At 42.0% G+C, this 17500-nt stretch overlaps 1 protein-coding gene across 6 annotated transcripts in view; it reads right to left on the reverse strand.

The window, feature by feature from the left end:
- Positions 1–17500, reverse strand: part of pde2a (phosphodiesterase 2A) — a 158934-nt gene that overhangs the window by 12813 nt on the left and 128621 nt on the right. For all 6 annotated transcript variants that reach the window (XR_013822778.1, XR_013822779.1, XM_079886509.1 and 3 more), the window contains 12 exons: positions 14249–14323; positions 14118–14159; positions 13856–13924; positions 13285–13415; positions 10467–10578; positions 7917–7956; positions 7273–7336; positions 6936–7017; positions 6477–6651; positions 5512–5624; positions 4550–4750; positions 4383–4453 (listed from right to left, as the gene is read on the reverse strand). Coding sequence is in view for 4 of the 6 variants with exons in the window: in XM_079886509.1 (XP_079742635.1) it covers positions 4383–4453; positions 4550–4750; positions 5512–5624; positions 6477–6651; positions 6936–7017; positions 7273–7336; positions 7917–7956; positions 10467–10578; positions 13285–13415; positions 13856–13924; positions 14118–14159; positions 14249–14323 (1175 nt within the window). In the remaining 2 variants the exon portion in view is untranslated. The remainder of the gene's footprint in view (positions 1–4382; positions 4454–4549; positions 4751–5511; positions 5625–6476; positions 6652–6935; positions 7018–7272; positions 7337–7916; positions 7957–10466; positions 10579–13284; positions 13416–13855; positions 13925–14117; positions 14160–14248; positions 14324–17500) is intronic.

Consider the following 17500-nt stretch of genomic DNA (forward strand, 5'->3'; position numbering starts at 1 on the left):
CTGAAATTGAGTCTTTATATCAAAAGATTAGTTTAATTTTTTTATAAATTAGAAGTAAAAAATAAATGAAGTATGAATTGTTGTTCAAAACCAAATTAAATGCAAATCTGACATTTCTAAGAGCACACCACATGCATTTCCTCTCAAGGGAACTCGCGCTGCGTCTGAGAATTGTACGCTGTGGGAACGCCTCTCTGTGATTGGGTCGTGAAGCATGTGTGAAATCCGTCCAATGGCGTGACGGAACCTCATGTGACATCATGACCGGGAAACTATAAAGCATAACCTGAACCAAACAGCGTTAGCTTCTGTATCGTCTGTCTATGTGATGTTTGTCTGTCACAGGCATATACATTTCATTGCATTAGGAGTTATTTATAAAGTGTAAGATGGCGAGCAAACAGCAGATTAAATCACGTGTTCCTCCTTGCCCTCGCGACATCACAGCTATACACAGGATACACACGATTTGTGTGTTGTTTGTTTGAGGCGGCTGATTGTGTGCACTGAGAACAGAGTGTTTAGAGACGAGCTCTGGCTTTTCTCTGCTCCTCACCTGCCAGATCTAGTGCCTTATCTCAGGGTCAGGAAGCATATGCTCAGCGGCTTCATCAGAGTGATGCTCTTCAGCTCTTCATCAGAGTGATGCTCTTCAGCTCTGAGGAGTTGGATGTTGTTAGGAGATGTTGAGGACTCGCCACCTCACACTTCTGCTTATGAGGAGCTTGTGGAGGTTGTAACTCGTGTCTTGGCCAGATTAAACATCGACTGGCCGGCCGAGAAACAGTAAGATCATCATTAAAGTAAGCTAGATGAACGTTTCCTGCCCTCTAGATCAGGGCTTCTCAAACCTTTCAGTCCACGAGCCCCAAAATAAAGGTGGAAAGACTCGCGACCCCTACTATCCTCAGAGATGGTTAAAGTATACAAACGCTGTGTGAAACTGTGTGAAGGCCTATCCAAACACGAACATAATTACAACACAAAAGAACACAACAGTCAAAACAACCATTATATTACTGTCATTTAAATATTAACATCACCTTATGATATGGGTCATGGGCGTCGGTAGATTAGTGGTCTTCCCGAAGCCAAACACCTTATCTAAAATCTCTATTCAATAATGAGTGAATGAGTGAGAGTAAAAATGAAACGAGCTCTAAATCCCTCTATGCGTCCATCTCTCAGAAATCAGAGCTTGGCAAGAGTAATATCAACTCAAATAGGCTACAACATCATATACATGTTCTACGATATGATATTGTATGTATATTTAAATGATTTAAGCCTTGTACAATATATACTCGAATGAATGGAATCAGCACAGCACGATCACGAATCAAACAGCGTTAATTGCCGTCTCTGCGCGTCTCCGTCTCTCAGCAACCAAACCAGCTCTAATAGCCTATAATCAACTAAGATTCATATACATTAATTACTACATGATATGTCTATTTAAATGTTTTAAACTTCGTATGATGTGATAAGCTACACGATAGATTTCTTTGTCTCGGTCTCTCTTGAAGCTGATCCTCGCTGTCCTCGTGTGTATTTGGGGCTCCTAATAAACCTTTTTTTCATCAAGGCAACGTCTTTTTAAGAGACATCCCTGCTTATTTCAGCAACACAATGCCAAGATTCATTCTGCACATGTTACAACAGTGTGGCTTCATAGTAAAAGAGTTCAGGTTCTAGACTGGCCTGTTTGCATTCACTTAAAATACCAGCTTGTTTAGTGATAGTATGTGAGCACATGGCCAGACCCACCTGAGCTAGATATCAAAGACTAGAAAGACAGTTCACTCCAATTGCTTATGAATGGGAGAAACTGTCCCGCCTTCTAAGTAAAAGAGCCAATCGCTGATTGGTAAAAATCACTGCATCACTGCATCGATCTATTAGAAGCTCCGGTTCCCATAGGAACCTGAGACTCGCGCATGGGTGCTTCTCCTCCGTTGGCCTTCCTTCGTTGTCTTTGGTCGATATTAACCAACATTTTATTTTGTCCTTGGTAATTGGTTGAGCTAAACTGGTATTATCTAATTGTGTAGTTAAATTTAACAGCTGACAGATATTCAACATAATTCATGTGTGAGACAGTCTAACAGAAGGATGGACAAAACCTGCTCATATGAGTTCTGCTCATATTTTATTACCATTTTCTAAACTATAGCGAATAAACTGTGATAATGTGTGAAATGTTGAAGGTGTCTGAATAAGTTTTGGTTTGACTATCTCGCCAGGCCACCAAGGAGACGACCAAGTCAATCGGCCGGTCTATGGAAGCCCTGGCGGCTGCAGAGAGACATCTATGGCTAAACTTGCCAGGAATAAAAGAGAAAGACAAGAGTTTTTAATGGACGCCCTGCTTTCCCCTCCTGGCCTCTTCAGCGACGCTGTCACCTCAGTCGTCGAGAGGTTTCAGGAGGCAAAAAAGCAAGCAGAGGCGTTCCAGTTCGGTCATTCCCCACCGGTTCGCCACTTCAGGGCACCAAATTGGCTCGAGAGACTGGTTTCCTTTGTATTTTTTTTGGCAGAGTGGAAGCTTCTGCCAAATATATCTCAATGGGTATTGCACTCCAGAGAAAAGGTTACCTAATTCAGTTTGGGTCTCGCCCACCTAGGTTCAGGCTCTGGTTATGAAACAGGAGGTAAAAGCTCAGTTGGGGGTGGAGGCCATAGAACATGTTCCTCCATTCAGGTTTTACAGCTGGTATTTTATTGTTCTGGAAGAAGGAACAAAAATGTTATCCAATTTTAGATCTGCGCCAACTAAAGCATTCGGTAAAGAAGCTCAAGTTCAAAATGCTGACTTTGAAGCAAATCATGTCACAAATCAGATCCGAGGATTGGTTTGTCACTATAGATCTCAAGGATGTATACTTCCATTTATCCATCCTTCCACTGCAAGTCAAGTCACCTTCATTTATATAGCGCTTTTAACAATATAGATTATTTCACAGCAGCTTTACAGTGATTATAGGAGATTAAAGTAACAGAGATTGCTTTGGCTTTACAGCAGCTCTAGAATAAAGTTATTGTCCAGCTAAAGTTAGTTTTGATTGATTCACTTCTGTTGTAAAGATCATTAGTTATTAACTTAGTGGCCGCTTACATGACACCGTTCTAACTGAAAACAGAAACTTTTAATGTGTTCTTTTGCACGACAACAGTGTTTGTTGAATTCTCAGACACAGTGCAAGTTCCCTTGAGAGGGAATGGTTCTCTGAAAAGGGAACGATATGCTGCGTCACCCTGCCATACTTACTGCACGCCTGTGATTGGCTTGCTTCAGCCTATCAGAAGCTAACTATCCAGCGTAGCGTCAGTTCTGGCAGGTAACGTTAGTTAAGCTCATGTCAGCTGACTCTCATCTGATTCACATCTACCTATAGAAATACGACACCTGTCACTGTATTCAGATATAAGCTGCTACAGTCGCGTTCCTCAGGAGCTAATTACCCTCCTCCCATCAGGGAAGTACACTTAGCGGCCCCAAAATTCACAGAAAGTAACGTCGCGTGTGCCTGTGCGACATACCGTGAGGCAGAGCCGGTACGACCGACCTCTCAATAAAAGGTTACCGGTTTGCCCCGAATGGTCACCCGATGGACACTGCGAGTGCCCAATGGTAGCGCTGCCACGAATTTGAATCTGATAAAAAGGCAAGAATAACAAAAGTGACTAAAATAATCAAAAGCACACTTGTGTGGGCACCCCAGGGGGCGGGAGTGTGCAAAGGCGGTATCAGGGGGCAAAAGGGCAACACAAAACATTTTTGTGGTTCTTTTTGTGGTCTTGAATGGGATTTTTCCACAAACTACCTAGGTTCCCATACTCCATCCCCAGCTCCTTCTCTTGTCAGGATTTGGTATTCTGATTCCTCTGTGAATCAGACTAAATTCTTCAATTATGTTGTACATTAAAATATTGAATTAATGATATCTGCAATACCATTCATGTTGGATCTGTTCTGTTTACCCTAAGGGGGGGTTATTGCTTATCCATGGATACGCAGGGAGTTCTTGCCCAGAACAGAACCATACCGCCAATCCAAATTGTATGCTAATTGTCAGTCGCATTTGACGATATGGTCCTGACAGAACTGTTTGGTCTGTGTATGCTTTATAGTTTCCAAGTCATGATGTCACCCCCCCTAAGAAGTTCTGTCACGCCATTGGACTGATTTCACAAGTGCTTCGCGATGCAAAGACGCAGAGATGTTCCCACAGCGTACAATTCCCAGACGCAGTGTCTCGTTCCCTTTTTCAGGGAACCATGGTTACAGTCATAATAACCTGAGACGATTTCTGAATCGTCAATCTTTGTTATTGACCTATAAAAGGGGCAATCAGACAGAAAGGACAGGAGTGTGTTTGTACCTGGCTAATGTGTGCAGGTCGATCTTATAGGTGTTTATGAAGCCCATGTCTTCAAACATGCTCAGAACGCCCTGCGAGAGACAGACAGACAGACAGACAGATATCATCAGTGTTTCTCTTCAGTCGGTCAATGTGAATCTCGTTGTTGGTTTGGTGTGTGTCAGTACCATAGGCGTGCTGTCATCCGACAGAGATCGCGGCGTGTAAGTGAACTCTGCAAAGTTGGGGTGGATTATCTGGACCGGCTCAATGCCAGTGTCCAGAAGTTTAGTGACCTCTTCCTCCGACACCTTCATATGGTACATCATCATTTCATTAGCCAGATGACTGCGGAACTGAGCCTCGTGGACCTTCTTATACAGGAGAGACTGACACACACACACACACACACACACACACACACACAGAGATATAAATAAACATAAGATATTACACATATCACATATATAAACACAAATGCATTATATATATCTCTATATATATATATACACACACAGTCAAACCAAAATGTATTCAGACACCTTCAGCATTTCTCACATTATCACAGTTTATTCGCTATAGTTTAGAAAATGGTAATAAAATATGAGCAGAACTCAGTTGATATTTGACTGGTTTTGTCCGTCCTTCTGTTAGACTGTCTCACACATGAATTATGTTGAATATCTGTCAGCTGTTAAATTTAACTACACAATTAGAAATTACCAATTTAGCTCAACCAATTACCAAGCAATGCTTCATTGTGTTCAGTCTGTGGTGTAGAAAGGTCGCATTAGCAATTAAAGAAAAAACACTTCAGCAAAACATGGTCAGGTCAAAGTGTCTGAATCATTTTGGTCCCAAATTATTATACTGTATACAGTCACTGTATGAAGAATTATTGGGTGTAATATGTCACAGTTTACTTTATTTTGCTATCCTCACTCCTGGACCCACTAGTAAAACAATATCAAAAATTATATCTGGTGTCTGAATAATTTTTGGTTTGACTGTATATATATATATATATATATATATATATATATATATATATATATAACAAAAATAAATTAAATTAAATTAAAATTATGTATAAAAAATATACATTTCTAAGCTATTGAGTTGTGTTTTTCAGTAATGTAGAAACTCGTACATGAGCGATACTGATGCCACAGTAAATGGAGAAGGCCGTCGCCAGATCCTCATCAAAACGATTGAACCACGGACCGTTAGTTTTATTCACCAGTTCTGCCACTCCAATCACCTCTGATGAGAAACCACAGAGTCAGACAGACAGACAGACAGACAGACAGAGGTCAGGACAAGCAGCTCAGAACAGTTCAATGTTCTCGTCGTCTCTGAGATCATATGGTTGATGCACGTCAACATCGCTTTGACTCAAAAGTCTCTGATTGCCCTCAACATCTCTACAAGCGAGCAGAACGACTACAGCACACAACATCACTCACACACACACACACACACACACACACACACACACACACACACACACACACACACACACACACAGAGAGAAAGACAATGCCCTTGAGTACACACATTTAATGTCCGCTTCGAGTTCATTCTCTCTGAAGCGTCTGCCTTTAGCGGTTGATTTTAACGTGGCTGTTCGTGGTAATTGTGTTTGTAACGTGTCAGGACTGAACCTTTACTGCTTTAACAATATAAATCTACAGCAACTTTCACCAGTACACACTGTAAAAAAAGATTATTATAAGAAAATAACATATCAGTCACTTCAAAATATCATGCCTAATTCAATGCCGTTTCTTTGTAAATATTTATGAAATTCACTAGCAATTTCTTCACCAAATCCTACACAATTTCTTTTTTTCAGTGTAATCCACATGTTTTTTTGAGGACTATTGAAAGAACTGGTTCTAATTTCCTCAATATCAATGTAAAATCCCTTTTAATGTAAAATCCCTTTTGTAAAAGTCAATGACATCCCCCTACAGGAAGTGACATCATTTTGGAGGGAAATCAACAGCACAGACATTAGTATGTATTATCAATTCAATATTTCTTTTTTTTGTGATAATATTGTGAAATATTGTGACTTTTGAAAGAAATGCGTCCAGGATTGCGCTGTCAGACCTTCGTTCTCGTCCTTGATGGGGAAGCAGAGTATGTTCCTGGTCCTGAAGCCCGTGCTGTCGTCCACACCGCGGTAAAACAGAGGGTGGGAATACGCATCCTTGATGTTGAGGATCTTCCCAGTGGTGGCGACATGACCCGCGATTCCCTGATCCGCCGGGATACGAAACTCCTTCTGTTTATTACAGAGAGAGAGACACTTACTCAAGCTCTATAATAACACATACACACACACTCACACACACACACACACACACACACACACACACACACACACACACACACACACACACACACACACACACACACACACACACACAGTCTGGTTCGCTATCTTTGTGGGGACTCTCCATAGACGTACTTCCTTTTATACTGTCCAAACTGTATATTCTGTCCCCTTACACTAACCCTACCCATCAAACACACACACACACACACACACACACACACTCATCGCACCTCGTCATCGCTCACGACTCCTCCATCAAACACTTTGGCCACCAGTTCATGACTGACTCGATCCAGCAGGAACACAGAACAACTGGGAGATAAAGAGAGAAATCACTAAAATAACACTGTGAAACCTGAATAAATAAATCTGTTTCATCTCTGTCTGCATTAGACGTGTGTGTGTGTGTATAATCTGTTTGATTAAATGTTACAATATTTGACTGGAGGTAATTGATATTTATGAGGCTGCTGTTCTTGTCATGTGAACAGTTGCAAGGCTGGAATTGGTTTGGACGAAACCCAAAACGATCAGAGGCGTAATTAAGCGTGTGTGTGTGTGTCTCACATCTCAGCGTTGCTCAGGTTTCTGGCCTCGACGATGATCTCCTGCAGTAACACAGACACGTCATCTGAACGAGAGAGAGACACACAGTCAAATAAACCGCATCATTCCTCATGAAGTCTTTAAATGTGAAGCTCCTTCATCACACGCGGAGTCACAGCTTCATCCCACATCCACACGAAAGATGAAAGCTGTTTAATCTCGACATGAAACCGTTTGACTTCTGTAATGTGACTGGAATCTATTTATGAGTTTGATTTTATTGCTGTAACCTTTTATTACATTAACCAGCATTAAATGACTGAGTAACTATTGATGAAAGATGCAACAGCAGCCTGTATAAAACTACAGATAAACATTAACCATCATCCCACACGGCCTCCATGACATCAGCGAAATGACGTTTATATATTTATATATACTCATATTCAACTTTATATAAAGAGCTGGTGATAATATAGATACATTTTGCAACAAAATCAAGCAGTTGATATGTTGAGGTGTTTTTTGATGACAGATAATGAAGACAAACAAGTTATAAAAAAACATAATAACGTCACAAATGATTCATTCACAATCAGACTAGGAATATGAGTTATGAGAGTAAATGTTAAACATTCAGATTTATTCATGCGAGTTTGACTCACCGAGGTGTGTGAAGAGATTCTTAGCCACTTGAAGAAGAGCCTGAAGAAAGATAAGAGGGAAACATCAAAACAACACAATGACAAATGTGTGAGTGAGTGTGCGTGTCAGTGTGTGTGTGAGAGTGTGTGTGAGGGTGTGTAAGTGTGAGGGTGTGTGGACCTGCGCCTAGACACGACCATAACTCATGATGTAGTCAGCCGGATCCGGGCCGTATCCGGATCAGATGGAGGACCTGCGCCTAGACATGACCATAACTCATGATGTAGTCAGCCGGATCCGGGCCGTATCCGGATCAGATGGAGGACCTGCGCCTAGACATGACCATAACTCATGATGTAGTCAGCCGGATCCGGGCCGTATCCAGATCAGATGGAGGACCTGCGCCTAGACATGACCATAACTCATGATGTAGTCAGCCGGATCCGGGCCGTATCCAGATCAGATGGAGGACCTGCGCCTAGACATGACCATAACTCATGATGTAGTCAGCCGGATCCGGGCCGTATCCGGATCAGATGGAGGACCTGCGCCTAGACATGACCATAACTCATGATGTAGTCAGCCGGATCCGGGCCGTATCCGGATCAGATGGAGGACCTAAAGTCAACTAGACACGACCATAACTCATGATGTAGTCAGCCGTATCCGGGCTGTATCCAGATCAGATGGAGGACGTGCGCCTAGACACGACCACAACGCATGATGTAGTCAGCCGGATCCGGGCCATATCCAGATCAGATGGAGGACCTGCGCCTAGACACGACCACAACACATGATGTAGTCAGCCGGATCCGGGCCGTATCCAGATCAGATGGAGGACCTGCGCCTAGACACGACCACAACGCATGATGTAGTCAGCCGGATCCGGGCTGTATCCAGATCAGATGGAGGACCCGCGTCTAGACACGACCACAACGCATGATGTAGTCAGCCGGATCCGGGCCGTATCCAGATCAGATGGAGGACCCGCGCCTAGACACGACCACAACGCATGATGTAGTCAGCCGGATCCGGGCCGTATCCAGATCAGATGGAGGACCCGCGCCTAGACACGACCACAACGCATGATGTAGTCAGCCGGATCCAGGCCGTATCCAGATCAGATGGAGGATCTGCGCCTAGACACGACCACAACGCATGATGTAGTCAGCCGGATCTGGGCCGTATCCAGATCAGACGGAGGACCTGCGCCTAGACACGACCACAACACATGATGTAGTCAGCCAGATCCGAGCCGTATCCAGATCAGATGGAGGACCTGCGCCTAGACACAACCACAACTCATGATGTAGTCAGCCGGATCTGGGCCGTATCCAGATCAGATGGAGGACCTGCGCCTAGACACGACCACAACTCATGATGTAGTCAGCCGGATCTGAGCCGTATCCAGATCAGATGGAGGACCCGCCCTAGACACGACCACAACGCATGATGTAGTCAGCCGGATCCGGGCCGTATCCAGATCAGATGGAGGACCTGCGCCTAGACATGACCACAACTCATGATGTAGTCAGCCGGATCCAGGCCGTATCCAGATCAGATGGAGGACCTGCGCCTAGACACGACCACAACTCATGATGTAGTCAGCCGGATCTGGGCCGTATCCAGATCAGATGGAGGACCTGCGCCTAGACACGACCACAACTCATGATGTAGTCAGCCGGATCTGAGCCGTATCCAGATCAGATGGAGGACCCGCCCTAGACACGACCACAACGCATGATGTAGTCAGCCGGATCTGGGCCGGATCCAGATCAGATGGAGGACCTGCGCCTAGACACGACCACAACTCATGATGTAGTCAGCCGGATCTGAGCCGTATCCAGATCAGATGGAGGACCCGCCCTAGACACGACCACAACGCATGATGTAGTCAGCCGGATCCGGGCCGGATCCAGATCAGATGGAGGACCTGCGCCTAGACACGACCACAACTCATGATGTAGTCAGCCGGATCTGGGCCGGATTCAGATCAGATGGAGGACCTGCGCCTAAACACGACCACAACACATGATGTAGTCAGCCGGATCCGAGCCGTATCCAGATCAGATGGAGGACCTGCGCCTAGACACGACCACAACACATGATGTAGTCAGCCGGATCCAGGCCGTATCCAGATCAGATGGAGGACCTGCGCCTAGACACGACCACAACACATGATGTAGTCAGCCGGATCCAGGCCGTATCCAGATCAGATGGAGGACCTGCGCCTAGACACAACCATAACTCATGATATAGTCAGCCGGATCCAGGCCGTATCCAGATCAGATGGAGGACCTGCGCCTAGACACGACCACAACACATGATGTAGTCAGCCGGATCCGGGCCGTATCCAGATCAGATGAAGGACCTAAAGTCAACTAGACTAGATTCTCCCCTGTGAAGGCCTCATCGACGCGACAACTATCGGCACTGATCCTCAACAAACTCGTCTCTGTGTGTGTGAGTGTGTGAATATGTATATAAATATGCCTGCTTCAGCTGCAGTGATGAACACTAAAGCATTTGCATACAGAAGTCTTAAAGGTACAGTAGCAGAAACTTCTCACCTGACACTCAAACTTGAGCTTCTGCTCTTTCTGGAAGGCCAGTGTGCTGGTGAGAACCGTCGACGTGTAACAGAAACAGTGTTGAATCACGTGCTCGTCCGCCTCCATGTACCTGAAAACACACCGGGAACACACACAATATTACTGCATCACAAACACACACAAATTATGATTAAATCTGAGGTCAAACTAACATTTAATTTTACACACTCTAAATCACACACACACACACACACTTACATACTCACACACACAGTCACTCATACATACACACACACACACACACACACACAAATCACAGCGTTTATATGACCTCTAGAACTGAAATATGAAAAGAATGACAGAACGAAATGAGACAAACAGATGGAGAGATGAAACCAAGAGAAATTCAATATCAAATATCAAATGGTCAGATCTCGACATGAGGAATTTCATTTCCTTTATCAACGTGAGACGCCACGCTTCAGTCCACACACACACACACACACACACACACACACACACACACACACACACACACACACACACTCACTCAATCTCCGTCTGCATCGTGTCATTCGTTCAGACGCCAGTTTATTAGCACACAAACTCTGTTAAAAATCTGATGGAATACCAGTTAAAAATTTTAGAAGTGGAAACTGTGATACACTACAATTCAAAAGTTTGGTGTCAGTAAAATTATATAATATATGCTTTAATACTTTTATTTGACAAGGATGCATTAAATTGATCTAAAGTTTTTGCACATGAACACGTAATAGCTCAAACTAAATATTATATGAGCTGTTTCATTGTACTTTTTAACATATTTAACTTTTATAAGAGATTATTGCAACCCTGTTATCAAAACTTTGGATGCGTGAATACTGTTTAAAACCATGATTTATGGATTTTTGTTATTTGGTGCAGAAATAAACGTTTAAAAGAAAACATCAATGAACATATAGGTCAAAAGTTCATTAAAAATAGAACAGAATGGGTTACAAATTGATCTTAAATTAAGTTGAAAAATTTCCCATTGATTATTTTTTCACAAATATATATTCTAATATTATCATAAATGCTAGTATATACAGTATAACATATATACTAACATTTTACATTAGTGACAGTAAAGACATTTATAATGTTACAAGAGATTCTATTTCAAATAAATGTTCAGATGTATGCAGATGATTTAGTCATTTTTACCCACGCTAAGAATTTTGAAAAAGCTTTGATTGCTTTGACTTCGGCTATGACCAATGTTCAGGACTGGCTTACCAGGACAGGGTTATTATTGAACACAAAAGAACTGTGTGTGTGATGTTTGCAAAACAGTTAGTAGAGCGTAGTTTGGGGTTCCTTTGGATTCTACTCTAACTTTTAAAAGTCACGTAAAAAAGTTGTCAAATGTGGTAAAATTTAATTTAAAGAATTTTAAGTACATGAGGCCATTTTTGAAAGTCGTGCTCCCAGGTTGAATTTACATTTGTTTAATGATATTTTTAATGATTTTAGTTGGTCATTCATAGGTGACTCTAAAGTTAATAGAATCACTGTATAAGGTGGCGATAAAAGTCTTGGATAAAAAAAACCTCATTTCATTACTGTAACATTCTAAAAAAACAATATTTATTGAGTTTTGAAAAAGTAAAACATTTTAAATAAGCCTGTTTTATTTATAAGGTCTGGCATGGGCCTCCGTTAAATGAGTTAATAAAACAGAGGACAGTGTTGGTACCAGGTCTGTCATTAGATTAGATTGTGAAGTGCCATATACAGGTGAAACTCGAAAAATGTGAATAACGTGCAAAAGTTCATTTATTTCAGTATTTCAACTTAAAAGGTGAAACTAATATATTATATAGACTCATTACATGCAAAGTGAGATATTTCAAGCCTTTATTAGGTATAATTTTGATGATTATGGCTTACAGCTTATGAAAACCCCAAATTCAAAATCTCAGAAATTTTGAACATTTTCATAAGCTTTAAGCCATAATCATCAAAATTATACCTAATAAAGGCTTGAAATATCTCACTTTGCATGTAATGAGTCTATATAATATATTAGTTTCACCTTTTAAGTTGAATTATTGAAATAAATGAACTTTTGCACGATATTCACATTTTTCGAGTTTCACCTGTAGGCCAACATCTATTGTTCAGAAAGTATTATCTGTAATCCAATATTGTAGGGAGAAAATATTGGAGTAGTTTACCACAGACAACAAGACAACGTTCTACTTCTCACACTGTTAAAGATCATCTGAAGAAGTGGCGTATGACGAATCAGTCGAGTAAACATTTTTCTTAGTAATTTTAATAATGTGTTTGGGGTATTGTCTCTTTGTAGTGTTGTGTGTATATCTGAGTATTTGTTCTTGTGTGTTCCTGCCTTAGAGACTGCGGATGTAAATTAGCAATGTTAATAATCCGGCTTGTTTACATTTTGTATTTTATAATTTATGTTCATTAAAATGCTTTATCCCAGTCAAATAAATAATCAAATGCTGTTCTTTTTAACTTTCTGTTCATCAAAGAACCCTGACAAATTAAATGTATCACAGTTTCCACAAAAATATAAACTGTTTTCAACACTGATAATAATCATAAATGTTTCTCGATCATCAAATCCTCATATTAGAGTGATTTCTGAAGGATCATGTGACACTGAAGACTGGAGTAATGATGCTGAACATTCAGCTTTGATCACAGGAATAAATTACACTTTACTATATATTCATATAGAAAACAGATGATTTACACTGGAGTAATATTTCACTGTTTTACTGTATTTGTGATTAAAGGCATGATCCTGTGTTGATCAGCACACCTCAGTCCCCCGAGCTTGTTGAAAGTGCACGCCAGCGCCACCACCTGTCCCGTGGCTTGACTGATGACAGGAACACACAGCATCGAGTTCGGCTCGAACCCCAATAAACTGCTCAATAACCCACGCTCCTCCTGCACACACACAAGCAGCACACAACCGTCATACGGGGATCAGTGTGTGTGAGTGAGTGTGAGATTGTGTGTGTGAGTGAGTGTGTGTGTGTGTGTGTGTGTGTGTGTGTGTGTGTGTGTGTGTGTGTGTGTGTGTGTGTGTGAGTGTGTGTGTGTGAGAGTGAGTGTGAGTGTAAGTGTGTGTGTGTGTGTGTGAGAGTCTGATCCGGATTAAAGTGAAGGATAGTGACAGTTTCTCTGCCAGCTGAACCTATTTAACACAGATGATCTGTCAGTCTGTGGTCATAATTAGTTGGTTTTGGAGAGATGTCAGCTGGGAATGAATGAAAAAGCATTATTACTAGCAACAGCTGTGTGTGTGTGTGTGTGTGTGTGTGTGTGTGTGTGTGTGTGTGTGTGTGTGTGTGTGTGTGTGTGTGTGTGTGTGTGTGTGTACCGACCTGGCTGACGTCCTGTAATGTAATGGATTTCTTTGTCTCCACCACCTGCCCGAAGCGACCGAACATGAGCTTCAGAGAGAGAGAGATCATTTTCACACACACATTTATATTTATGTTTTTTGCAGATGCATTTATCCCAAGCGACTTGCATCGCATTCAAGGTATACGTTTTATCTGATTCAAACCCATGACGTCGCAGCTGTAGCGTCACAACTTTACCGTTAAGAGTTACAGGACACACAACAGCATCAGAAACACTTACTGGAAAACTGATTTCCTCTTCCAAAACTTTATCACCAACAACCTGCAGAGAAAATACACTGTAAGAGCGTCTGTTTATCTGTGTGTGTGTGTGTGAGAGTGAGTGAGTGAGTGTGTGTGTGTGTGTGTTACCTGACAGAAGAGTTGGTGATTGTCCTCAGACACCAGCAGTAAACAGCAGCTCTGCGACTGAGTTTCTTTCTGCAACTGAAATAGAAATTCACACACATCAGACATGAGCACTTTGTGTGTGTGTGTGTGTGTGTGTGTTTGTGTGTGTGTGTGTGTGTGTGTGTGCGTTTACTTATTTAACACAGTCGATCAGATCAACCTCTGTCACACCGCCATAAAACACATTCATTTTTATCAAACAAAAACTTTTGTGTGAATTTGTGTTCAACTTTACAAGTACAACTATTCACTGTTGCAACTGTAAAATCATAATAAATATCTTTATTTGTTAATGAAATATATGGCAAAAATGAACAGAAACCTTAAAGAACTTTTTTATCAATCAATCAGATTTGATCAATTTCCATGACGTTTCCAGGCCTTACTATTTTAAACCATTTTCAATATTCCCTGTAAAAAATGTTCTAGTTTAACAGTTTGTAACGAGCTTTAACTATAACCATAGAAAAAATGCTTTCGAAAGCATTCATTTTTATACCTCAAAACACTGCACTTGAGACATGATAAATACACTAGAGAGATAGATCTAGGTATAATAAATTTACAACAGGAAACAAAATGAGGACAGATAGGAAACTAAACAGCAGAATGATCTGACAGCGAGATATTAAATCAGACATTAACACAAACAAATCCAGCGTCATGTCAGGCGGAGCTGAAAGACGAACGGGAGAAAGAGAAACGCAGACGGCTGTTCAGGCTCTGTACCTTCTGAAGTGATTTATCTGGAAAGGCGACAGCCAACATTCATTTCTCAAACCAGCAATTCGTAAAATGTTTTTCCGTAATTCAGATTGAACGGCGTAATGTAATCATATCATTTCAGGGATTATTGCATTCTGGAGATTAAATTGTGTTCAGCAATAACTCAGAAAGGGGTTACGTGTGTGTGTGTGTGTGTGTGTGTGTGTGTGTGTGTGTGTGTGTGTGTGTGTGTGTGTGTGTGTGTGTGTGTGTGTGTGAGATTGTGTGTGTGTGTGTGTGTGTGTGTGTGTGTGTGTGTGTGTACGGCAGGTGTAGGTCACGGATGTCATTCATGCATGACACAACAAAAACAGGCAGTAAAATAAAATTAAATAAAATTTTTACAAAATAATTTAAAAACAAAATTAAAAATTAAATTAAATAAATTCATATATATATAAAAAAAAAAACTTCAATTAAGTCACAGTTCTGTTCAGGTCAACATGACTGTTATTCCATCATGTGATGTTTAGTTACAAAGAAAACAAATGCTAATCATGCTAAATGCTAAAAATGCTAACAAAATGCTAAATTGTTGAAGGCAAAAATGGAGCTCATATTTATATGCATTTATTAAAAGTTAAAAGTTGTTTCTTATTATTATTATTTAAAGTCCATAAAATTTTTTTTTTTTGCTTTTTGAAGGTGTAAATATAAGAATACAGCCCAGGGAAAGACACAGGTTTACCAACAGGGAAACTGTACCATGGAAGAATACACATATGGGAACACCAGGAGGGAATCACAACATCTGGAGCATCTGGAGCATCTGGCCCAGGACAGGGCTCTGACTCGCGAAGGATGCGGGAGGAAACTCCATCCAGGGTTCGCCAGGTGGGGAACTCGCCTGGAGAGCAAATAAGGCACTTGTATCCCCCTTTTAGAGGGGAATGGCACTGAAAGCAAGACATCAAGCCAGCCATCCCGCACAGCACCTGTTTGTACCCAACATATGGGAAGAAACCGGATCCATCCGGAGATTGTAGAATCTCCTGAATGTGTTAGGTGTTGCCCAGCCGCAGATCTGCAGATGTCCAGGAGGAAGCAACACCTCGAGTGGAGTGAGCCCTCACCCCGAGGATGCTCGCCTAGTACGCAAAGACGATGGCATGCAGGGCCTCACCGCTGATAGACATAAACGCAGTCAGGAGCACTTTCTTGAGAGACGGGATCTTAAGCTCAACTGACTGTAGTGGTTTAAAGGGAACTCTATGTTGGGCAGTTAGTACACCAGAGAATCCCAAGAGGGGATGAGGCAGGGCCGAGGAGTCTGGCGCCTCTCAGGAAACTGATGATCAGGTCATGGTTCCCCAAAGACTTACTGGCGACTGCATCGTGATGTGCAGCAATAGTAGCAACATACACTTTCAAGGTGGAGGGAGACAGGCTTCGCTCCAACACTTGCTGCAGGAAATAAACAGACTCCACTTCAAGGCACACACTGGACCAGAAGAACTGCAAGTAACTCTAGGCAATTGATATGCCAAGGGCTGAAAGAGTCCGAGTGGCATTACAGCGGTTGCGGATGCCATGATCCCCAGGAGCCTGTGAAATAGTTTCAGTGGAAACGCTGTCTTCCCGATGAATGAATTCAGCTAATTCAGGACTGACTGAGCATGCTCGTTCGTGAGATGAGCCGTCATGTTTACTGAGTCCAAAAAGATTCTCTGCACTGGGAAGAGTTTGCTCTTTTCCTAGTTGACCCGAAATCCCAGGCGGATGAGGTGCCGGAGCACCAGGTCCCTGTGTTCGCACAACAGATCTCGAGAGGGAGCCAGAATGAGCCAGTCGAATGCGAATGCGAAAGTCCACTTCCCTGAGCAGGGCAAGAGAAGCCTCTGTGACTCGACTGAGTAATCAGCTTGAGGAAATCAAAGGTACATCTTCGCGTCTGAGTCTGTGACCATTGTGTACAAGCTTAAAAAGAAAAGCTATATATATATATATAAAATAATAAATAGAACACTAAATACTGTAAAAATGCAATATAGAATTGTATTTGGTCTCTCTTTTTATGTAATGCTTATTTAACCAGGAAAATGAAGTGTAACGAGGACATCAATTTACATTTGATATATATATAAAATAATGTGAGGCCTCATCTTAAAACACCACAGCACACCACTGATCTAATCGACTTCTGGCAGTAAAAGGTGCTTTCCTCAACTTCATGACCTCCTCATGCATCCATCCATATATCCATCTATCTGTCTCCTCATCATGATCTCAGACATACCAATTATCCAGCTGTGAACGTTCGGGACAGGGTGGAGGGTTCCACTGGAGCCCGACGCTCACGACAGACCGGGAAAACATGGCAGTCAACTCAGGATCCGACTCAAACTGGGCTACTCTTCCCAAAGGGGGAAACACTGCCGAGTCTTCATCCCCAGAAGACTCAAGCTATCGACTCCAGTCCTGCACGGGACTGGACATTTAATATTAAAC

This window comes from Squalius cephalus, assembly GCF_949319135.1.
Source record: "Squalius cephalus genome assembly, chromosome: 11".
NCBI classification, from domain to species: Eukaryota; Metazoa; Chordata; class Actinopteri; order Cypriniformes; family Leuciscidae; genus Squalius; species Squalius cephalus.